Source organism: Gymnoscopelus braueri (genome assembly GCF_963280865.1).
Source record: "Gymnoscopelus braueri genome assembly, chromosome: 7".
Lineage (NCBI taxonomy): Eukaryota > Metazoa > Chordata > Actinopteri > Myctophiformes > Myctophidae > Gymnoscopelus > Gymnoscopelus braueri.
This window is the reverse complement of record NC_137608.1, coordinates 29,982,638-30,007,355: the sequence shown is the minus strand read 5'-3', so window position 1 is coordinate 30,007,355 and position 24,718 is coordinate 29,982,638. Positions and strand designations below refer to the sequence as shown.

Genomic DNA, 24,718 nt, shown 5'->3' with positions numbered 1-24,718 from the left:
TTTCTAAAGTGTAGTTGCTTATTTTGGGCTTGCTTCCTAAATGTTGTTCTCCAACATTTTCATGTCAAGGAGTCAAGGACCACCAAATTAATATATATTTGTCTGCAGAACCCCGCCATACAAGATTTATGTTGTTAAAATGTTATTTAAAAAGAATCCACTCAAGATTTTCTAAAAGATAGCAGATCTACAGGCTATTTTCAGTAGGTTTAAAAATTTTCTTTTTGGCTTGTTTTCATAGACCTGGTGGCTTATTTCTCACGCAACATTTGGCAACGCTGGTAGGGTCATAGTCATACATTAGCATACCGTCATAAGCAGCTGATCTGATCGTTGCTTTCCATTTCCTTAAAGACTTTTAGGAGTTTAGTTCAAGTCAGCTGTGTTGTTTTCACACTCAATCCTTTACTACACGTAATTATTGGGCTATCTCAAGGATTTTGGGTTTCCTACATTAGAGTATAAAGTGTTTGTAGATCCCTTGAGGGTGTTTACAGTGCTGAGAGAATAACTAATCAAAGAAAGGAGGTCAGGCAGTGGCAACATTTAACTCTGACAGGTGAGTCTTCTAACTCTGGTTGGTTGCGGTTAGTTGTGTTGATTGTTAACACGACAATGACAGTGAAAATAAAGAAGTCGATGAAGAAAGTTAGTTAAACAGCTTGTATGCAGCAGTAGCCTACTTGGCAACGCTAAGTTGAAATACAGCCACAGAGCCAACTATACACAGGCTGACAAAGACATACGGCATTGGTTTTAGCTGACAGTTGTGTTTATTTCGTTACATAAACGCGTTACATAAGTATGCCGTAGTAGTACACCTGAATTAATAGTGGCATTTTGACTTTATGATGCCTACTAGTTGTGGACGTGACGTGTCAATGAAAAATGAGGCATTGCTTCACATTTCAAGGCAACAACTTGACAGTGGTGGGCAAAGTACTACATTTTTTTACTTAAGTAAAAGTATCAATACTGCAATGTAGAAATACTCTGTTAAAAGTAAAAGTCCGGAGTTCAAAATTTACTTGAGTAAAAGTGCAAACGTATTGGCATCAAACTGTACTTAAAGTAAAAGTAGAAAGTAGTCTTATGCAGATTGCAGAATGTCCCATTTCACAAGTTTTCAAATGTATACAAATCTTTTGAAAATGTGAAGCATTGTGAGCTTGTAGATCGGCTATTTTCAAATAGCCGTATGTTTTGTAATAATAATCTAAATCTACAAAGTAACTAGTAACTAAAGTTTTCAAATAATTGTAGTGGAGTAGAAGTAAAGTACAGAAAATGGGAAATACTCCACTATAGTAAAACATACCTCAAAATTGTTCTTATGTACAGTACTTGAGTAAATGTACTTAGTTACTTTACACCACTGCAACTTGGAATTCATAGAAATGTGATTAAAAAATCACACCCAGTGTGAAGTGGGCGGTGTGGTCATCACAGTGGTCATCACAGTGGTCATCACAGTGATGTAAGCTCACTTTAAAAAAAATATGTTTTTTTTAAAGTGCATAGTCCTATTTATAGGTTATTAATGTCATCATGTGTCTCGCTAGCCAATCACAGTGCTGAATAGAGTCAGCCAATAGAGTCAGCCAATCACAGTACAGCTAGGGGTGTACTAATGAGCCAATCACAGTACAGCAAATGTGTACTAATGAGGTGTCCCAACCCCACCTATAGGGGCGGCTACACCGCCCAAAAACTAGGCTGTAGCTGTACATCATATGGTAGGTCAAACTGGCATTGATCTACTAAACCAGCTAGGAAGGATAGTGGCCATCTGTTTTATCTTGTTAAAATGTGATCGAACTGATTAAAAACATGCATGCATTATTTGCCAATTCCATTTGGGTACATAAATGAATATTGATCAACTTAGATAAATATAACATTGTTTTGAAGTGCTATTACAGGTTTATGTTTTATTATGTTCAAGTGGGAGAATCAGGGGAGCCAAGGAGGAATGAGTTCTACAATGTGGACCGATAAGCAAAGAGGAATCAGAGTTTCTCAGGCAGAACTCCTTTGCACGAATGTATGTGGTTATTATGGTAACCCTGCATGGCAAGGCTTTTGTTCCAAGTGCTGGAGAGAGAGAGCCCGTAAAGCTGAAGTTCAGAGGCAAGACCCTTGGTAAGGCCAATTCATGAAATCTTATTTTTGATCATGTTGAACTTTTGGATGTTGACATTTTACAAATGGGAAATTCGCTTGTATCTAAAAAAATTATGTTTGCTCCTAAAATTGTCATTTTGTGTAGCCAGAAGAATGAAGGAACTCCTCTCACCTTCTCCAAATTTGAGGAGAAAAAAAGTAGCGAGAAGGGTCGTCGAGTTAACACTATGAGGAGACTATTTTGGGGTGGGCCATCACCTCCAAAACGAGGTAATTCTTTCTCAAGAAACATGGGTGTATTTAGTTAAACATAATCCAGGGTGTTGTTGGCAGCAGCATACAGTAAAATGTTTCCACATTGTCATTTGTAATATTTACACCTGCACCCATGTGTATTGTAATTGAATCCAGGGTCATATTCCGACCACAGAATGTGGTGCATGTGTAGCATCTCCTACTGCGGAGAGTGCTTTCCTACTGTGGAATAAGTTATCAAAAAATCTATTCTATCTAATCTATTCTCCAGATGCTTGTCACAGCTCATGCTAGTATTTTTCTGTGTACTTGTGCAGACTTTGTGACACTTTGTGACATTTAGAGATATCCCACATCATCACTGACTTGCTATTTGCATGAACGCGATTGCTTGAAGTATAGAGAAGTGGGCTAGTCTAATCATGGTTAATTTCTTCTTGTCTTTTTAGAGTCTTCTGAAAGCCAAATAAATGCCTCGAAAGCTTTCCAGAGCCTTGAGCTAGGAGACTTCACTGGTTTCTTGAAGCTACTCCGGAACCCTTCCTCACAGCGTTTACAGTCCCGCTGCACAGCTTTTCTCAATACAATGGAGGCTTACCATGTAGTTATCTTTTTTTCATTCTCTCATTGTCATAAATGTAATAATTCCACCACAAGATGACTTATGAAGCCTTACCTTAAAGCTGACTGAATGGTGTCATAACTTTATAGGACCTACCAGTACAAAAGCAGTCTGACCTTGTGCAAGATTTCTACCAGAATATTGCTGAGTATTTTAGTGGTGAGTGAGTACAAACAGATTTAACACTTTTCGCAATCTATTCTATTAGCTTATAAAGATGTCAAATCTTTGCACTTGTATTTGTATTCTACTTTCAGGTTTGAGTTTGACTGAGGCTCAGGTTTCTCAGATGATGGAACATGTAGAGAAGCTAATAATGACTCGTTTGCACAAATGGGTTTTCTGTCATGATAGCTGTGATGATGAACAGAAGGATCTAGCTCTCCAGAAGAGAATAAGGCAAGTTGTACATAAGTTCCTCTGCCAAAAACATTGCCTGTAGCATTTATCTTTGATGCCAGTGCCATCAATGCAATGGTACTCTGTTATAACTTTTGTGATGTCTCGCAAAATTTGCTAGGTCCTTAAACTGGGTTACTCCGCAGATGCTGTGTGTACCATTTCCGGATCAAAATACTGCAATCGCAGTTGACCCCTTTCTACCTGCTATAACAGGTGATTCTCAAATTCAATACTTTAAGTGAGAAAAGTAATACTCATTAGACCATAATGCCTTTCACTTATACTATACAGCAATTTATTCTTGTGCTTCATGTCTACTAAGTCTTCTGCCCTTTGTTTTGACAGCTATAATTGAGATGGATGCCAAACGAGCACCTCAGGACAAGCTTGCGTGTGTGTCTAAATGCAGTCAGCACGTCTTTGAAGCTCTTTCCACTTCAAATTCAGAGCCGGCTAATGCTGATGATTTTCTGTCTGGCCTAATTTATGTGGTGCTTAAGGCCAACCCACCTCGACTCCACTCAAACATGCAATATGTGATTCGCTTTGGCCTGCCCCACAGTCTAATGGCAGGAGAGAGTGGCTACTATTTCACAAATTTGGTTAGTTTACTGCAATCATAATGAAACTCTTATTGGACCAACACACTGCAATGTTTTTTCTACTGAGTATGATTCATGTTTGTTGTTAATATGTTCTGGTATTCCATTTTAGTCTTGTGCTATAGCCTTCATTGACAAGCTGGATGGGCCTGCACTGAATCTCAGTCCAGAGGAGTTCGAAGGCTACATGCTGCGGCGCCATGCTCCCTCTGTTCACAGAGGAAGTGAGAGGAAACGGCTCGCCAGTGCAACACAAGATCTGCTGCATGAGCTGAAGGGTAGACAGGAGAAGCTGGACCAGGGAATGGATGCTCTCAAAGTGCAGTTACAACACTGGGAACAAACAGTTGAGGCTCAAGTGGATGATGCAATAGCCAAGTCTGTTCTAGTCCAAAAAGAGATAACAGCTGAATGTGAGATGTCAAAATGTTGCTCATCCTCTGGTCAAGATGTAGCCTTGCAGGAGTCAGTGCTGGTGCTCAGGGATCAAGATAGCTGTCCACTAGATACAGACTGTTAGGTGTATTAACGGTAAGAGACTCTCTTGATTTGGTAATTGGCTGTGACTGTTTTTTATTTTAGGGAAGGTTGGGTACATCGGAAGTAGATTCAAGAAATATATAATTACTCCAGAGAAAGGCCAGATATAAAAGACACGGTACCTCACAAAAGATCTGTTACTGCTGAGTTTGCAAGACTTAAAAGGCAACCATAACAAAGCTGTCAATTTTCAAACCAGTGCTAAATGCAAAGATTTCTTTTTTTTTTAATGCACATTGTGAAGAGCCTCCATTTTTGTGCCTTTTGTGTGCATACAACCATGGTAACCGTTTATTTTTCTATGATACTTCAATTTCATGTTAGCCTAATTGTTTGTATACATATTTTGCTGTTATAAGATTTGCACTTAAAGGAGAATTCGTATTTTGTGCACATTCCAGGTGGGTTGGCGTTAATTATAAGGTAGAGGTCTGTAGATAGTGCTTTAACCATACTTTTCACTAAGTATTGTTAAGCATTCGGGTCAAACAGAACTTATCAAACATTCTTAATGGCTTGATTTGAATATTCACTTTCTCAACCAGTGTGCCTATTTATGGACTTTTGTGAACTGTGAAATTTTGTGAAATTTTAAGATGTCAATTTATAAACTGGGTCACTGAAATAAATAATTATGCTTTAGTCAAGTTTTACAAAGCTACACAATAGTTAATTGGATGTTGCCTTCAGCAGATGTTTAATGAAGAAATGACTAGAAGTGAAGTTGAAGTTTTTGTTAACGTAGTCCAGGTTATGATCTAACAATACAGGACTGTTTACATGATTATATCAACATAATATTAAACTTATAGATTTGTATGTTTTGATACTTTCAGTGTCTTGTGTATTATAGGAATTAATAAATTCATCTATATTCATTTTCAAGGATTTGACATGTTGAATCAAGTAGTTTTACTGTTGCATGGGATTAATTGAATAGAGGGGTTTTAACTATTATATATAAATATATAACTATATTTGGCACTTGGCATAAATATATCTTTTGTGTTAACTGCTTCTGAAACTTTTTTTTTTAAAGGTTCACTACTATGACATCTGTTTAAAACAAGAAATTCACAAACGTATTTTGATTATAGTCTGAACCAGGGGTCTTGGCTAAATGTCTTCACCATCCTCCTGTAACCTAACCTGACTTTGCCAGATGGGGGCGGTATTGAGTAACCAGGTTCCCTGTGTGTGTGAAGCCAGCTTTTTGCATCTGGCGGAGCCAGGTTACCTGGAACCAACCTGAAATACAATCTAAAAGCCCTCTCAAAATGCCCATCCTGAATTAAAATCTTTTTCAATAATTCAATTTCTTAAAATCAGTCAGATCAGTCAAAGTTACCTTTAATATAAATAAAACTGGATTGTAATGTGGGTTTACAAAGTGCATAATCATCAAATAGTAATTTAAGTTTAATTGTCTATATACACATGGTCGACAATGAGAAATTCATTTAATTTCTGCATTGTAAGTACATTGTAAAATGACATCCTACATTAAGCTATATAGCGTATATATCATGTCAAAAATAAATGTGTGTAGCCCACACTATATAGTATTCATACAGTGTGTGTGTGCGCGCGCGCGCGTATGTATATGCATACACACACAAAATATGTATATAAATAAGATATATATAGATATAAAAAACATCCTCTAAGGGCAACTAAAGGCCCGTGGAAGATGTTGCCGGCTGTACTAAACTAGAGGGTCGTTGTTATGGTATTTTGAACCTTTGCAACATCCGTAGTTGTAGTTCACGGGGCGATTCGTACATTCGAGCTGCCATGAAGATGATGACAGAGGAAAACAATGATCAAAGATCTGAAATGACAATGGATGACGTTAAAAATCTTGTTAAAAAGAAGGACCAAATTGAAGAGCAGATAAAAGCTTATTACGACGTCTTGGAAGATGTAAGACTCCATTTCGTCAGATAGATTTCTGTTAGATAGTGAGTCAGTAATGTTGTCTATGCTAACAGGCTAACGAATATGTTTATGATACTGGCTTTGATGTTGGCATTAATCAGTGATGGAAGAAGTACTCAAATGTTTTACTCAAGTAAAAGTATCAATACCCTATTGTAGAAAAAGTTTGGTATTAAAAATGTACTTGAGTAAAAGTACAAAAGTATTGGCATCAACATGCATGTACTTAAAGTACCAAAAGTAAAAGTACTCTTAATGCAGAAGGTCCCATTGCACAAGTAAAATGTATAAAATCACTTGAAAATAGCAGATCTACAAGCTCACAATGCATCACTTTGCAACGCGTTGTGAGCTTGTACATCGGCTATTTTCAAATTGCTAAATTACATAGGTCTGAAGTGGTTTTGTAATCAAAATCAAAATCTACAAAGTAACTAATAACTAAAGTTTTCGAATAAATATAGTAGAGTAAAAGTTCAATATTTGCCTTGGAGATGTAGTGGAGTGGAAGTAAAATGAGTAAAATTGGACGTACTCCAGTAAAGTAAAACTACCTCAAAATTGTACTTAAGTACAAGTACTTGAGTAAATGTACTGAGTAAATGCTACTTTCCACCACTGCCATAATATACAGTACCATTATAAAAACATGTTTGTGAGTGTTACCACCTTTTTGTTTGCAGCAAGGTGTTGGAGTTGCAGCTCCCCTGGTTGACACAGAAGGCTTTCCACGAGATGATGTTAACTTGTACCAGATCACAACTGCAAGACACAATATTTCATGCAAGTATAAAAAAAAAAAAAGCTTTAATTTGATCAATGTTTTTTAATTTGTCAACTGTTTTGGTGGGAATTTCCCTTCTGATTGCTTTGCTCCATTTCCTTTGCAAGCTTAATTCAGTACTGTAATTGCCTTATGAAATGTGAGACCATGTTTTTATTTGTGTGTGTGTGTGTGTGTGTATATGTATATATATATATATGTGTGTGTGTGTGTGTGTGTGTGTGTGTGTGTGTGTGTATGAATACTAGTATTTTTCCCCGACTACTAATATCATACTCAACTTCAGTGTATGTCTTTTAATTTACCAGGCTTGCAGAATGATCACAAGGCCATCATGCTGGAGATTGAAGATGCATTGCACAAGCTGCATGCAGGAGAAAAAGCCAAGCGTGGCAAGGATGAGGCCTTAGGACAGGCTGAATCTATGGATCATGAAGTTACTCTACCCTCTCCCTTTGCAAGAGTGGATGCTGTAACACAAGCTTCTCCTGCCTGTCAAGCTGTGAGTGATGCTTTTAATAGCATAGCCAGTGTTGCACATGTGATATTTGCTTTTTTACACTCATGTAACATCACATTCAGTTACAAAAGTGGCTACCCATGCCATGGTCATCTTAAGTATCTCCATAACGTGCTTTTTATTTTTCTACCACAGGGTCTTCAAGTTGGTGATGAAGTCATAGAATTTGGTTCTGTGAACACAGGAAACTTTCAGAACCTCCAGAATATTGCTTCTGTTGTCCAACACAGTGAAGGGGTATGCTATTGACACAAACCACAACTTGCATTTTGCATATCACTTTGTATTTCATTTATAATCATTATGTGAAGTACAATTTTAATCAGCACATTTGTTTTACTCTACAGAAAACATTACGTGTCATAGTGATTAGAAGTGGGCAACGAGCTCAGATGTCCTTGACTCCACAGCGATGGTCAGGGAGAGGTCTATTGGGGTGAGTGCTGTTGATAGATATTCTTAATATTTTTTTACCAGTGGACAATTCAAACTCACAATTCACACATATTCTCCCATCTCTTTCAGATGCAATATTGTTCCCATCCACAGGTGATTGTGAGACTTCAACCGAGGAAACATTTTTTCCTTATTCTTACCTAGAGTAATAATTTTTCATGTTCTATTCAGAAAGCACCATTTACATTTTTTTGCTGCATAAATGGACAGTTTTCAGTGGGATGTGTGAAAATAAAGTATCACATTGCTATCATGTTTGTTACAATTCTCTACTTTTAATAACAGGATGCTGATCCTTATAAAGGCCGTTTACCCTTTGACTGGATGATATTAACACCGCTTAGTTTTTTAGTATATCTTCTTTACAAAGAAAAAACTGTCATGGATTTGCCACAATTTCTTCTAGCTTTGTTAGGATTAAAGCAGCACTTTGTAACTTTCCTCTTCTACCCTGGATTTGAACACTGTTTCCTGCGCAAGTACCATTGAGCTAATAGAGCCTGCCTGTTTGCTCGGGATACATTCGTGTCGGATCCTTTGTCTAGGTGAGACATGACGTTTGACACGATCTAAATGTCTCAATAGAGCCGTGAGACAAAATACAACCTCCCAAATTGTATAAGGTATTAACATACTCTACCATACAGATTGGACAAAATTACATTTTATTCATTAAAAAATAAACTAGTGCTGCTTTAATATGAATCATGCTTAAAAAAAAACTCATGAAAACGCACCAGTGTTAGAGGTGCTGACCACAGCTATGTGGACCCATAAACTTAAGAAAAAATAAAATACTCGCAGGTTCCAGCCTCAATATTTATTGCTTGCGCTTTGACTTAAGTCATACAAATGTTATGCCAGATAATGCCCTATCAATCCTTGTAAGTGAATGTGTACACAATTTAATCACTTTGAAACATACTGCATATTTAAGCACAAATTATAAATAGGTTTTGGCAATATACAGTATAATATAAAAAGTTGAATACAAAAATGCAGGATGTAAGCATATTTGACAAAACAAAGTTGAGTTGGATGGATGTCAGTCAACATTTTTCATTTAGTCCCCCTAATGCCTTAAAAGCATATGTAGGATATTACAAACAAAATGATATATTAATATCAGAAATAATAAACAGCATCATAAAAATAGTAATATAGTAAATAATAATAGTAAATAAGTAGTCAGGCGGATGGCTTGATCTTCTTCTTCTTTGACTTCACCATTGGAGGCAATTGAATTTTAAAGGCAGTCCTGGGGAGGAAAAACATATTTGTATGCAAAGAACATTCAAGCAGTTTCTTGACACATGATGCTGAACGAATAAATAAAAACTACTCACTCGCAAGTTGTGCAGATGGGACTGAAGCTGCAGAATACTTTAGATGAGAGAGGAATATGTTACGTCACAATCACTATATACATGTATTTGATATACTGTACATCTGTTACATTCTTTGTTTATCTATTTAAAAGAGAAAACACTCACTTGATAAACACACTGAACATACGTAACCAATTTCGATGAGGTTACGATGGCAAAAGCATGCAGCTCTGTAGTCCACATGTACAGGTGGTGGCAGCACCAGCTGTGAGCGTTGGTCACCATCAGGCAGAAATACCCACTATTCAAACAGTAATAACATTCATAAATAACCAATTTCTTTTTCCCAGTATGGAAATAAGGTTAACATTCTCATAACCATAACATTGGGGTAGAATCTCACCAACAGGTATTGCGCTAGGGCAATCTTCTGTGGTATTTTTAGATACAAGCCCCCAGTGATATCACAAGCCTAGTGAGAGAAGAAATGAATGGTGGAAGACATGACTGTGAAGTTTGCATAAGAAACACTTGGATGTGAAACCATACAAGCAAGAGCATCAGTAGATGTTTCTGTTAACTAAATGCCCTTAACACATTGCAGGTAATGCTAAGTAGATTCTTAGATCTGCATTTAGAATAGAAGAACTTACCTGCTGAAGAAGACCTGAGTCTGAGTCTAGCACACAGGCATCTATCAAGATATTCTAAAACAAAATAGAAAAAGAAAATGTGTGGAACGGAACAGAATCTTAGTGCAAAGCCGTATGACAGAAGTAAGTTTGAATATATGTTACCTGCTTTTGAGCAGCAAAAATCACATTCATGAAGTTCATGTACTGGAGAGCACAGTCCTCTGCTGCTTTTACCACCTATCAAGCAAAGAATACTGAGCCTGTGTACAAAATTATATGAATGAAATGAGAGCAATCATTATATCTCTCATTAGGGCTTACCAAGATTCTTGACTTCATTTCTTGTCCAGCTAAAGAAAAGAATATACATATTTGAAAGACTGTGACTATAAGTGTTATAGTGATGATGTCTTTTTGTAGGTGGCCTACAACCATGGGTTCTTACTTCTTATAGCAGATCTGTTCTATATAAAAATAATAAACTGGGTAGCAAACAAAGGTTTATGATATTCACAATCAACGGGTGTAATGTATGTTGAACAACACATGAAATACTCTCCCGCTTATGTTAACCACAGATCTTCAGTATTGGAGAACATAATTACATGTACCAAACTGAGATGTACACAGTATTATTTACCTTCCAGTTCCTTTGTGACTCTGTGAATATCTGAATGTTTAGGTTAAAAAAAAAAGAAAAGAAAAGCCAGTTGATGTGGCTTACCAAGATCAATGTTGAAACCTATTGTAATGCATCAACCTAACAGAATACATAAATCTGTGGGGAAAGGATACAGCAGAGTGCTTTGGCAAGGGATCCAGCCAATAAAGTATCAGTTGAATGTCCCTGTACTTCGGCTGTAAAGACAAAATTGGCATAATCAAAAATAGATGGCGTTGACAAACTTAAAAATGACTGAGCTAGTTGATACACATTAATTTAACTTACCATGCCTTATTTATTTATTTTAAACTACACTTATTAAATCCAATATGAATCCATCAAGCAATTAATTTGAAATAGGTAATTTATATCTAAATCCTGTCTTTGGTACAGCTAGTTGTTTGAAGCTGTTCTTGCTAATTAACAGTGGTGAACCAATATGCTGTGAACTGTGCTACTTCAAATTTAAGCCAAATTTACCCAGGCAAAATGACAAATGACAGACTGGCACTCACTTTTCAACATGACATTCCTTATCTCTTCAGCAATAAGGTTATTGGCAACTGATAGAAGTTCATACTTCCCGTCCCCACTTGAGGCTAGAATATCTCCAGGGTCATCTCCACCACTGGGATACAGAAAGTAACTGGGACATAACGAGAAGTAGATGGGGGAGATATGCATCAAAATGAATAAAACATTGACATAAATTCTGAAATTATAATTAAAAAATAAGTGTGCTGAAGTCACCTGTCTTGACAGTGGCTGGCAATAATAGCCAATTTGTTTGTCCTGGACATGACCATGTGTGAGTTACCAACTACCATGACAGCATCCAAACACTTGGACAGGGTGAACTGGAAGGAGATGGAATGTACAGATTTTTACTCAACATTTAGAAACCTTGGTGTTTATAAGATGTACAATTCTTGACAGGATGTGTTATTACCTCCGGTTCTTGTTGAGCTTGTTGGCCCCACCATATGGGATTTACATCCACAACAATGACAAGTAGATTGAACTCATCCTCTGCAGGTTAATCACAGATGACATGACTTAATCCATATTGCAATGCAATCACTCGTCAAGCATTTACTAGTAATCTACTGCTATCTGAATTAAAAAAATCAGCACAGAGAACAGTAGTGGAAAGTAACTAAGTACTCAAGTACTGTACTTAAGTACAATTTTGAGGTATTTTTACTTTCTTCAGTATTTACAAATTTCAATACTTTTACTTCTACCCCATTACATCTCAGAGGCAAATATTGTACTTTTACTCCACTACAATTAGATGAAAACCGTATTTACTAGTTATTTTGTAGATTTGGATTACTATTACAAAACATACATTGACCACTTCAGCCTTTACATTTCGGCCATTTGAAAATAGCAGATGTGAGCTTGTAGATCTGCTATTTTCAAAAGATTTTTATACATTTGAAACCGTATTTTTACTTCTAACAGACTATCTCTACATTGCAGTATTGATACTTTTACTTAAGTAAAAAATGTGAGCACTTCTTCCACCACTGGAGAACAGGCACCTGCACCAGAATATGTCACATTCTATAATACTACGCATATATCGCCAATACTTAACATGCATACCCGCTGCCATATCGAGAGGACAAACTTGGAAGGAGTCGAGAGTGATGCTGGTTAGTTTCTTGATGCTGTGATAGTTTTCATGGCATCGAAGCTTTACAGAGAGCTAGAAATGCAAAGCATACTTTGTATTTCTTGAAAGAGGGTACTTTAGTTCAAATATCGGCAAATGAAATGTGAAAACACATACATTTGATAATCAAATCACGCCAAAAGAAAAGTTCCAACAAAACCATGGAACAAAACACAACCGGCGCGTCTGAGAACGTCACCACTAGGCGACTTGATGACGTCAGTCGGACCGCTCGTAAATGGATGACCTGTCCAGTGCCTGACTGTATTTTGTATATTTGATATCAGACTTTTGTTTTTGTTTTCTTTTGTTAACTGTGTATGAATTGTAAATAGATACCTGACATGGTTGCTCCGCCTGCTGGCCATTTCTTCTCGAAAACACACATCCATGTGAAGGACCCAATATGTCAATATTTTAGTTTACAACCTTGTTCAACTGTTTAAAGTTGAGAATCTCAATATATATATTGAGACATAGCTTGAAGCCTGGAGGAACCATAACTCTATGGGAGGAACCGAATAGAACAGGGCACCACTTCTGCATTGAACTTCGAATAGTATATCTTAAGAATAATTTTGCTTTTATTTGGGTTTATCTTATTCTTTCAAACTTTTGGTTGATTGCCTAATACAGAAAACAAGTATACAATAAATAATACAATCAATTACAAATACTTTATTTATTTTACATTTGAGAACCTGTGTTGGCACATGACACAAAAAGACCTACAGTATTTTGGTTGCTATTTAGTAAAAAATATATATATATTTGCAGTAATAGCTTTTTTAAGTCTGGAAAATCACATTGAAATGCACCTCATTGACAAGAACATACTGTAATATAGCCTAGCAATTCTTTTAAAAATGTTATAAGCTGATCACTGGAACATCATAGTTTGTCCCTATGTATATACAGTATCTTTTCTGCCAAATGCTGATAGACGGTGCAAAAATCAAAAAAGATTTCAAAGTTTCAGAAAAGCCACCACAAGATAAAACTGCTTTCAGTTGCAACTAGAAAAGGGTTCTCCTCTGAACTTAGGTCTTCTCCAGGCTGGGTGGCAGCCAGATGTCATATATATGACATATATTTGCATGACATATGGTTCAGCTTTTCACATTTGTGGTGCTGGTGCCCATTATGGCCAGAAGTGATGGGCGCTTTTGGAGAGGCGCTCTATAGAGGCCCCTCAACATCCGATTCCAATTTGGGGTTGATTGACTGTTGTGTTCATGTTATATGGCGTTCTAGAAGACACATTTTTGAAGCAATTACAGGCAAACAGTATGGAATATCAAAACCCTGTTTTGATGCTCATTGTCACATGACGCTGATCAAGCCAGCAGTGCCTGAGATTAGCAACACACAAATGGACAGGGGCGAAAACATAGTCTTTTTTAGACATAGTCTAGTCTCTCGGCCTGGCGAAGAAAATAAGCAAAGAAATATTACAAAATCTTAGAGGGATTGGCTATTTCTTTGGCCTGGGTTTTGGCTGTATATCTGTCAGTCTGGTAGGTGTCTGACTCAATGACCTCACTGGAGTCATTGAGTGTTACATATACATTCCCGTTGACCTCTGAAACCTTGTGAATCCTCTGTTTAATGCCTTTTGAACGCCAGTATGTTCTCAGGGGTTTGGCTGTCGGATCATCCACGGCTTGGTAGAGCCCTTCTCCTTCCGTCAATGTGATCTTGTACTTGTGCCAGGGACACACAATGCACATGCGGCCATCAAACTCCTGAGCAGAGCACCCGAAATAGATAATACAAAAACAAAAAGAAGATAGACAAATTATTTTTTACTAATATTACTAATACAGCATTATTGATCTTCCCAATAAATGATATATCGAAACCTACATTTAGAACCTCTAAATCCTCTTAATCTTGCTCATGTAGGTTAATCGATTAATTGAGAAGCAGTTTATTTATTTGTAATTGTATTTCTTATATATAAAAGAATAAACAGTTGTAATAGATTATTTATTTTTATTAATCACTTAACCCTGTGTTATTCTTTATTGTACAAAAATAGCGAAAATAGCCCCCTGCGTGTTGTAAGCCGAAGTCGGTCGGTCCCATATATGGGCATTGATTGATTTGATTGATTGAAATCTTTATTATCAGGTTTGTTAACAGTACAGGTAGTATAGTTAAAGGTTATGCTAAAAAGATAAAACAGGCCTGGGCCGCAGCGTGGCGGTCCAGGCACCCTAGGCTGCCATGCCAGCCTGACAGCGTGTCGCGGGTTCGAATCCCATTCCCGACGACCTTTGCTGCGTGTCACTCCCCATCTCTCTCCCCATTTCCTGTCAGTCCACTGTCCTATCTATAAAGGCATAAAAGCCCCAAAAATAAATAAAAGGATAAAACAAAAAGCCCCATACCAGGGGGCTTGTTATTTGGTCCATTGTAGAGCATAGCGGTCGGATCGGCGGTTCCAGACAACCATATCTCCATTATGTCTATATATGGGCGTATCGGTTGGATCGGCGGTTCTGGACAACCGCCTATCTGACCGACTTGGAATGTGCTTATAATATATCTGGCTCACCTCAATGTCTCCTCGCTGTAATGGTCCACCAGCATCTGTTAATAAAAATAAATAATTTAGTAGTGATTCCTCTATCATCCTCTATTAATTTAAAATTTCAGATTTGTGATATAAGAGATTAGATTTTAACTAATAATAGCACTTTTAAAATTTGAGTCAATTTTAAATTCTTAGTTGATTTAAAATGTGTATTCTACCTAAAGTTCAACAGCAAAATCATTCAGTGTCTTTAAAGATGTAAAGTTATATTTTTTGGTTATAACAACACGTTTTTTTGTTAAAAGGATTATGCTCTATTTTCTGGTAGTAATCAATCACTGATAGTAATCACTGCTCAGGGAGACAACTGTTACTGAACAAACGCTGATTGCAATCAGAGTATAGCTCTATTTAACAATCTTTGCGAACCTGCAATAATGCTGAAATGTCAACCAACTCAAGTCAACTATTGCCATAGCCTGGTTCCAGACGAATCTGCCTTTGCAAAATTGCATGCACTTTAGCCCTCGGCAGAATATCCACGCAGTGTGTCGTGTGATATTGTCTGGCCACGCGAGGCTACTATTGTCATTTAGCCGCAGAGTGCCTATGCAACAAGCTAATTTCTACTACTCATGTGGAAAATGGAAAATTAGGACTGTCATCTTTCTATTAATTGACAAAATCTATGTCTCTGTGTCTGTCTGTTCTGGGCGTATCTAGGATGACAGATATTTTTTAGGTTCTCTGAAACCATTGGTCCGATTGTTTGAGGTCGTTCAATTGGATGGCACCCAAGAAATCTACTTCCAAGATGGATATAGTCCAATCTTCCTCTTCCACAAAAATAGCAAGGCCTGATTTGAATTCCCCATGTTTGAGCCCGACACCAAATATCAACAGTAAACAATCTAACTGTTGACGGAAGCAGAAGGATTAATAGCGCCAAAAAGAGATGGGTGAATGTAATTGGGGCAAAAATATCAAAGGCCTGTGTCTGATATCATTATTTCAGAAACATGGTATCAGGTTGTTGGTTCTTGAAGGGAGGGATGAGTTCAGTGAGGCATTGGAAAGATGTAATTTATGGGTGGATAGATGGATGAAATGAAAATGGGTTGATTGACAGATAGATGGATAGAGAGATGCATCTCATTTTCAACAAAGCATAGACGGGTGTCTCCAGTCTTGCCATCCATCATGGATAGTCTGATAGTTGTGTCAGATTAACACTGAAAGGTTAAACTATCGAGGGAGCCAAAATAGATTGTAGACATGTTGGTTGGTTGTCAGTCGTCATGAAGCAACAGGATTATTATGATAAAATTAGGATCTATAAGGGTAAGAATTCAATAAAGTGAGCCTTTAAGGTTGTCAGTAGACATAAGTGGTGGGCTCCTCGCCAAGTCAGGTGAGGTGCTCGCTATAAAACTTGTCTATTTCAAGCCTTTGACACCAAAATAAACTGTATTCACGTCACTGACAAATGTCAGTTGATTTAACTTTTTTTCGGCACTAGCTGACAATGTGTGCTAAAAAGACGGCAGTTCAAAGAGCTGTTCCAAGCTAATATTAGCTTGGGGCGTAGAGAGATCACATATAACATAATATAGAAAACATCATCATGTGATGAAACTAAAGTGGTAATAGTGCAATAAAAGTGTAAGAAGACAGTATAAATCCTCTTTGAAACATATGTCCATAAAAAAATAATTTAAAAAGAAAATAGAACTAAATTACCACTGGCCGGAACCCGTAGCCGGAACCAAGCGAGCCGTGCACCTCAAAAATGATTCCCCTAGTTTAAAATTTGTTTAGTTTGGTGTAATTTCTTCATTTCTTTTGGTATAATAATTGGTACAGTATATCATATCCAGCTTTTATTCTAACTCGTAGCGTGACTAGCGAGACTAAACTAATGGATTCGCATTATGTGGGGAACAAAAACAATGCGACGCCAACCGGAACCCACCACCGGAACCCAATTTATGTATTTTTCCTAAACCGGATCACACGGCTCAGTTTTAGAATGAATACCAGGCTTTCTTCCGTGGTGGAAAGCCTGGTGACGCAGGTTTTGTGAATTAATAGATAGATAGATGTCACCCACACGGTAATATGAGAGTGGGCACCTCAGTATTAAATTGGCTATTTTTTCCAAAATGTTACAAAATAAAATATTTGGAAAATGTTTTTAAGTAATGTAAAGTACACAGCATTATAACATGCTTAAACATTCGACAATTAAGGTCTAACATTTCTACAATTGTAACAGACTATTGCTACAAAACCTGGTTATCCAGTCATTTTGGGGCATAAACAAGAAGTTGAAGGATAACATTAAGTCTGATAATGATGTACCATGCATGTTCACATCATGTATACTTTACATTACTTAAGACCAGGCATTTTTCAAATATTTTATTTTTTGACATTTTGGACAAAATAGCCAATTTTACATTAAGGTGTCCACTCTTCCTTAGTGCCCACTCTTCTTGTATCCACCCACATTACCACCCAGACATAGATGTTTTAGGCATCACCCAGCTCCCAGTGACCTTACGGTAGCAACGCATGTCCATAGCATGTAGCTCCCCCTGGTGGTACAGAACCAGAACGTCTCTGCATCCGTTCACTAGTTTAGTCACATGCCTTGCTTGGACTATGTCTTCTCTCTTTCCTATGAAGTAGGAAGAAGGGGGAGGTGTAGAGGAGGCAGAGGTAAGAGAGCAGGAGGAGGATGGGGAAGAAGAGAAAGAAGAAGACGTCTGGGGAATCCTCTCCTCAGAAGACATGTTGAGCATTTCCTTAAACAGGATTCCTGGCAATTGAGGTGACAGTTTAAAGTAAATTTAGGGTTAAGATAAACAAGAAAGGAATGTTTTGATAATGTTTTTTGTCCTCTGCAGACATAATTCAATAACCTTCTTTTGTGTATCATCCTCAAATGTCCAACTCAGTGTCCTGCAGAAAAGCCCTCATCTCTGGTCCCATTTGGAAGAGACCGGCCTCTGAAGGTAGTCTGTACAGGGGACAGGTGAATACGTATGGTTGCAGCAGTATGCTCAGGCACGCCACACTCACATTCATTAACCCATAGAAGGCAAAGATAAACGTCAAATGCAAATCTGCTGCTCAGTATGGCAGAAATATTAGTTGCATCCCAATATTTTCACTATTGTTCTTTGTCTCCACCAGGTGTGGCCGAGAGAGACTATGTTTTCGCCTCTGTCCGTCCTCTGTGTACAGCTAATCTCTGGCACCGTTGGACCAATCAGCGTGAAACTGTGCTCACACACTCCCTGGAACACAGACAGAGCAGAATCTCTGCCCCAAATTCTTCACATCGGCCTGTTATAGCGCCACCAGGAGGCCGATTGTTTTTATATTACTCCTACAGATTTTGTCCAAACATCACGCAAATCAATACATTACCTCTAAAGGCATGTGATCAAGATCTGTCGCATTTATCATATAGTTGAGTTCCCTTTGCTTCATTATCATAAATATAGACGATTAGACCTAACCCAATTACCTCATTCCAATAGCTTTAATACATGTTGGACATGTAAAAGTCAGGTAAAAGTACACAATGCTAGAGTGCATTTTCAGAACCAGAAGCAGCCATATCTAAATCAATGAAGGTTTGATGAGGAAAACGTTGAACATATTTATTTAAACTTATATTTTCACAATGTTATTTATACTTAAAAGGTAGGGAAAGTGATTTACTTTGGTTAAAATAAGTGTTAAATAGCTCTATATATTACAGTGTCCTAACTTGTTGTGGTATTTCTGGGCGGCCCAATTGAGAACTCTAATGTTCTATTTTACAGTGGAGAATGCACCAGCATGGAGGGATATGGAGTCAAGTTCCTTAAAGTTACCTTTCCCTACGTATATCTATTCAGATACTCTTAAGAACCTAAAGAAGAATACACACAATCCCATAACTAAAACTATGATTTCTGTCTGGCATGAGGTAAACAAACACCTGGGCGAACCATCTCGCCTCTCCCGTTTTAGTCCAATTTGGGGTAACAAACAATTTGTTCCAGGGAGAGCGGATGGGGGTTTCAAATTGTGGGCTGATAGGGGAGTGGGGCAAATGAGGGATGTTTTTGGTGCTAATAGGAGCATGCTGACTTTTGAAGAACTCGTCACGAAAAATAATATTCCTCGCATCCATTTTTTCAAATATCTGCAATTGAGGGACTTTATTAGAGCTAACCAGGATCACTCCATGCTGGCCCCTCCCTTATCTGTGTTGGAGAGAGTTTTGGTTAGAAATCCATTCGGAAGGGGAATAATATCAGAATTTTATGACCTGCTAATGTCATTTTCTCCGGAATCCTCTGAGCATAGGCTTAATGCCTGGAGAGCAGACTTACAGGAGGACCTAACAGTGGAGCAATGGAGTACAGCTTGTAAACTGGCTCAATCCCAGACTGGGAATACACGCCTAAAACTCCTTCAATATAACTGGCTCATGAGAGTGTACATCACACCTGTGAAGCTCAATAAGTTTAATAACAATATCCCAGACCTATGCACCAGATGCGGTGAAGATAGAGGCACATTGTTCCACTGCTTATGGTCATGCCCAAGATTGAAGGACTTTTGGAGGGAGATTGGGCAGGAAATACAAACGATACTTTCAATTAACATTGTACCAGAACCTAAGTTCTTCCTGCTAGGCCTCTATCCAGTTGGACAAAGAATTAGGCGTAGTGATAGAATATTCATAGACATTTGTCTCTTACAAGCTAAAAGAGTAATTGCATTGACCTGGAAGAGGCCGGACAGACCAAGCATTGCACAGTGGTTCAGGGAATTGTCTTTATGCCTACCTCTAGAAAAAATCACATACATACTTAAGGACAAACAAGAGATGTTTCAGGAGGTGTGGGGTTGCTTTATTCAATACATGGAAAATAATAATCTGCCACATTTAATGGAAGAATCTGGAGAGGAGTAGTGTTGATGCCTATGTATGTTTTTCTTTTGTCTTTGTTTCTGTTTTTGTTTTTTGTCATTTCAATAATTGTCTTGTATAATTTAATGTAAAAGTTCATTTTTGTTTTCTGTTTATTTTTTATTGCATTATAAGTTGTTGTAATGTGTGTAAAAGAAAATAAATAAACATATTGTTGAAAAAAAAAATAGCTCTATATATATTCTGATAGTACTCATTGCTATAGTGTGTTTGTTCAGTAAAAGGAGTCTCCCTGTCTCTCCAGCTCTTTATTAAACACAAAATGCATTTTCAGTGCTCTCTCCTGATTGGCTTAAATTTTGTCACCTACCTGAAAATGTACTATATTCTGTTTACTAAAGAGCTGGACTGTGACCGAACAAAGTAAACGCTCTGTAGCAATGATTACTGTCGGAATATAGTAGGCCTACTTTAAACTTTTCAACAAAAAATACCAAAAAAGATCACTTACCCTACCTTTAACTGTTTTAGGCCAATACATTAGGCTCTCGCGTAGACTGGTTGCATCCCGTGATAATGTAATTTCTATCCAATTTAAATGTAGTATCTTTGGTTAACATTGGTTGCATGACAGCATGAGCTAGAACTTGACAACTAATATCTAACCGTTAGCAAATGCTAACTGTACGGAACTTTGGGTGTCATCTCACTCAAAATGATCCAAATGAATGCTAGAGTTCCTAATATCTATCAGACGGAATTAGTATAATAGGTGGACACGTTTTAAATAGTATTGCGAACTACCGTCAACGTGACTGAAAATGATCTCTTGTGATAATAAATAAGGAAGCAGTGTTCAGTCAGCAAATATAACGGAGCAAATATAAGACTTCCGGTGGACGATCTCTTCAGAATAAGAGTACCCTCTAGAGTAAAAAGAAACCATTGAAAACCATTGAAAAACGGTTCATTTGCACATTAAAACTATAAATTAAGCATTTAAACGAAGCTATATATCACATATTATGTTTCTGTGTAACAAAAACGGATTTAAAACATTAATTATTTATCTAAATTGATAGATGCTGTTCAAAGGAGTGCATAGCCTATACAAATTGGACACTGGACAGGAGACGGTGCTTAGTGCCGGAACTTCTGAGGTACGCACGCGTTCGGGGAGACCCCCTCTACACAGCCACACTCTCCGCTAAGCGGCACTAAGGTGTAAAAAAAAGTGGCGGGCCGTCCAGTGAGGTCAAGGGTCAGAAAAGGGCCCTTTTCAGTGCATAGCCTATACAAATTGGACACTGGACAGGAGACGGTGCTTAGTGCCGGAACTTCTGAGGTACGCACGCGTTCGGGGAGACCCCCTCTACACAGCCACACTCTCCGCTAAGCGGCACTAAGGTGTAAAAAAAAGTGGCGGGCCGTCCAGTGAGGTCAAGGGTCAGAAAAGGGCCCTTTTCAGTGCATAGCCTATACAAATTGGACACTGGACAGGAGACGGTGCTTAGTGCCGGAACTTCTGAGGTACGCACGCGTTCGGGGAGACCCCCTCTACACAGCCACACTCTCCGCTAAGCGGCACTAAGGTGTAAAAAAAAGTGGCGGGCCGTCCAGTGAGGTCAAGGGTCAGAAAAGGGCCCTTTTCAGTGCATAGCCTATACAAATTGGACACTGGACAGGAGACGGTGCTTAGTGCCGGAACTTCTGAGGTACGCACGCGTTCGGGGAGACCCCCTCTACACAGCCACACTCTCCGCTAAGCGGCACTAAGGTGTAAAAAAAAGGTATACCGATACACGATACCGGCAGCATAATTAGAAATAACAGATTTTTTGTATATACATTTCAACAAAACATTTTAACATACTGTACAACAAGATCATTGATGCACTAACCTAACAATCAAATATTCACAACCTCTGTAGAAAATATAGGTTTAGTGTGTGGACTACAGTGGCTGGATTCAGACAAAACTGTTTTTTAACAACTGTAGTTGTTGCATTGACACACACACACACACACACACACACACACACACACACACACACACACACACACACACACACACACACACATATACATATACATATACATATACATATACATATACATATACGTATATATATATATATACATATATATTATATTCAATGGTATTTGGGCTTTGTGCTCTAAAGAAATTGAGGGGAAAAAACACCATGCCATGACAAACACACACACACACACACACACACACACACACACACACACACACACACACACACACACACACACACACACACACACACACACACACACACTGTATTGTATTGTTAAATATGTTTATAAACCCCCCACATGTTACACCTGTACAAGCTACTATTATTATTTATAGAAAGGGGATTGCCATCTTTGGCATTCCAATTTAAATCTGAAACCTGTTTACAGTCTAATCACAGTGGTTAAACATGGGTGTATGGAAAATGTGCTAAGTGCCCATTGAATGTGGATGAAAGGCCAATTTCAATAACGACCTGTTAGGGCGTAGGCTAATTCTTATAAATACATCCATCAATGCAGTGGTGGAAAAAGTACTAAAATGTTTTACTTAAGTAAAAGTATCAATACTGCAATGTAGAAATACTCTGCAAAAGTAAAAGTCCTGAATTCTAAATGTAATTAAGTAAAAGTACTGGTATCAAAATGTAATTAAATATACAAATATTTGCTTGTAGATCGGCTATTTTCAAATTGCCAAAGTTTAAATAGGGCTGAAGTGGTCTTGTATAAATATAAAAATATTTTGCTTGTAGATCGGCTATTTTCAAATTTCCAAAGTTTAAATAGGGCTGAAGTGGTCTTGTAATTATAATCAAAAATATACAAAGTAACAAGTAACTAGTATAATATCTGCCTCTGAAATGTAGTGGAGTAGTACTTAGTTACTTTCCACCACTGTATACGTGTATTTTTCAAAATGCATAGTACAGTAATTGATTACATGTATAGTTACTTTCCACCACTGTATAAATGTCTTTTTCGAAATGCATGTATGTCTTTCATAAAACATTAAATGCGATGCTCTTACTTTGAAGGCAACCGGAAACCTTATATTTGCTAGCTCAGAAACCGGATGTGTTATATTTGCTACCGGAACGGAGCTAAATAAGGAAGCGTCAGTGTTGTGTGTTACATTCAATAGGTCCCCAATGAAACATGTGCTGTACAATACAATCCCATCCTTTTTGTGAAACCTACATTAATAGAAAATATTTCTTATATTGCTCATTATGTAGGCTATGAGAGCTTAAATCACTTTTAACACGTTTTTATAGTCAGGTTTATTATATTTTTATTGAGATAGATTATACAGTTAAATCGTTAAAAGTTATATACTTTTTGAAGCCCTTTGGCACTTAATTGGTCACTCTGGAAAAGTTGTGGGGAAAAAAACTATCATAGTTGTAGTAGTTTAATTAAAAGTTTTTTTGGCAGCTGTCTGTAACCTTTTATTATTATTATTATTATTATTATTATTATTTCTGTAACCTTTTATTATATATAAATAATAACAATACAATAGAACAGTATATTGAAGTATTGAAAGTAGCTCTATATTCCGAAAACTCATACAAGATTTTTTTTAAGGGAAATTGGAAGAGAGAGAGAGAGAGAGAGAGAGAGAGAGAGAGAGAGAGAGAGAGAGAGAGAGAGAGAGAGAGAGAGAAACCAGAGGGTTTCTCTCAATACAAACAGGTGGGCACTATAGGGACATCTGGGCACCATCTTTTTTGGGATGACTGGGCACCTGGACCGAGTGGGCACCAGGACAACTGGGCACAAAAAACATCTGGGCACAAGGGACATGTGGGCACCTGGACGAGCGGGCACTTAGGGGTGGAGATAACTGGGCACCTGGACGAGTGGGCACTAGCCAGTGGGCCCTAGTGCCCAGATGGTTTTGGTGCCCATGCCCACCTGTCCTGTTACCGTTCTCTGATTGAAAAAAATACATAGGCTATGGTATCCCGACCGACCTGAAAATATAATTTCTGTTTAAGTGCTGGAGAGATTGTGGCCCCTGAACTAACACTTTGTCGAGTCTATAGTAATAATGAGCTTTAACTTTTTATTATTATTATTATTATCACCTTCAATTTAGCCTAATATCTTTTTTTTTCAATTACAATTCATGACAAGGCATGAGATAATCGTAAAAAGTGTTTCAGTGCATTTCACAATTCACAGACAACTTCACCCCATATGTTAAGCCTTGTAACATATGGGGTGACTTGGATTTCTTGATGGGGCCATCTCACCTACTTTAAGCTTATTGTCTTAACTCTATCGTGGGCATATAAGCCCCTCTGGGATTAGTCTCTCCAGTGCTGAGGTTAGGAAATGTATCGGCTGTCAATTGACGTTCTTTATCAAGTGTAATCCGTCACTTACCTGGCTGGTTATTGTATCACTTGAAGTGAAAATGACAGAAATGTCACCGCCTCTAGGAGCCCCGGTGCGTTAAAGGACGGATATCGAGCGCACCTCCATAGCTGCTGCCTCATGTCGCTCATTGGTCTTTGTACACAGCGGGAAACAGTGCGTCCACTCAAACCCGTTGTCGTCGTTATGGAGATGTTCTCTGTGTACGGAAACACTAGGCTACTACTGAAGAAGACCACAACTTTATGAAAATTTAATGCATTT

At 37.8% G+C, this 24,718-nt stretch overlaps 4 protein-coding genes across 7 annotated transcripts; 2 read left to right on the top strand and 2 right to left on the bottom strand.

The window, feature by feature from the left end:
- Window positions 1–325: 325 nt before the first annotated feature.
- LOC308088102 (rab5 GDP/GTP exchange factor-like) lies at window positions 326–5,370 on the top strand. 2 transcript variants are annotated; one of them, XM_080432456.1, is made up of 9 exons: window positions 326–559; window positions 1,958–2,142; window positions 2,270–2,394; window positions 2,829–2,980; window positions 3,091–3,160; window positions 3,259–3,400; window positions 3,522–3,616; window positions 3,749–4,005; window positions 4,118–5,370. In XM_080432456.1, the coding sequence occupies exons 2-9, from the start codon at window positions 1,973–1,975 to the stop codon at window positions 4,523–4,525; spliced, it is 1,419 nt and encodes a 472-aa protein (XP_080288582.1). In that variant the 5' UTR covers window positions 326–559; window positions 1,958–1,972; the 3' UTR covers window positions 4,526–5,370. The 2 variants fall into 2 exon arrangements, with proteins under 2 accessions (XP_080288582.1, XP_080288583.1); XM_080432457.1 differs by having other exon boundaries at window positions 1,946–2,142.
- Window positions 5,371–6,318: 948 nt separating this feature from the next.
- psmd9 (proteasome 26S subunit, non-ATPase 9) lies at window positions 6,319–8,493 on the top strand. Its single transcript, XM_080434503.1, has 6 exons — window positions 6,319–6,468; window positions 7,167–7,266; window positions 7,576–7,769; window positions 7,923–8,024; window positions 8,135–8,223; window positions 8,313–8,493. Exons 1-6 carry the CDS (start codon window positions 6,340–6,342, stop codon window positions 8,338–8,340), a joined length of 642 nt encoding a protein of 213 aa, XP_080290629.1. The 5' UTR covers window positions 6,319–6,339; the 3' UTR covers window positions 8,341–8,493.
- A 563-nt stretch (window positions 8,494–9,056) lies between these two features.
- gtf2h3 (general transcription factor IIH, polypeptide 3) lies at window positions 9,057–12,744 on the bottom strand. 2 transcript variants are annotated; one of them, XM_080433269.1, is made up of 13 exons: window positions 12,482–12,744; window positions 11,820–11,899; window positions 11,621–11,727; window positions 11,386–11,516; window positions 11,002–11,064; window positions 10,847–10,876; window positions 10,528–10,556; window positions 10,369–10,443; window positions 10,225–10,278; window positions 9,975–10,043; window positions 9,737–9,872; window positions 9,590–9,626; window positions 9,057–9,501 (listed from the first exon to the last, which is right to left on the bottom strand). In XM_080433269.1, exons 1-13 carry the CDS (start codon window positions 12,489–12,491, stop codon window positions 9,432–9,434), a joined length of 891 nt encoding a protein of 296 aa, XP_080289395.1. In that variant the 5' UTR covers window positions 12,492–12,744; the 3' UTR covers window positions 9,057–9,431. The 2 variants fall into 2 exon arrangements, with proteins under 2 accessions (XP_080289395.1, XP_080289396.1); XM_080433270.1 differs by lacking the exon at window positions 11,002–11,064.
- Window positions 12,745–13,206: 462 nt separating this feature from the next.
- On the bottom strand, window positions 13,207–20,863 carry LOC308089389 (Rieske domain-containing protein-like). 2 transcript variants are annotated; one of them, XM_080434080.1, is made up of 5 exons: window positions 20,538–20,863; window positions 18,015–18,112; window positions 17,654–17,911; window positions 15,112–15,146; window positions 13,207–14,296 (listed from the first exon to the last, which is right to left on the bottom strand). In XM_080434080.1, the coding sequence occupies exons 3-5, from the start codon at window positions 17,892–17,894 to the stop codon at window positions 14,003–14,005; spliced, it is 570 nt and encodes a 189-aa protein (XP_080290206.1). In that variant the 5' UTR covers window positions 17,895–17,911; window positions 18,015–18,112; window positions 20,538–20,863; the 3' UTR covers window positions 13,207–14,002. The 2 variants fall into 2 exon arrangements, with proteins under 2 accessions (XP_080290206.1, XP_080290205.1); XM_080434079.1 differs by having other exon boundaries at window positions 20,543–20,863.
- Between the last annotated feature and the right edge of the window lie 3,855 nt (window positions 20,864–24,718).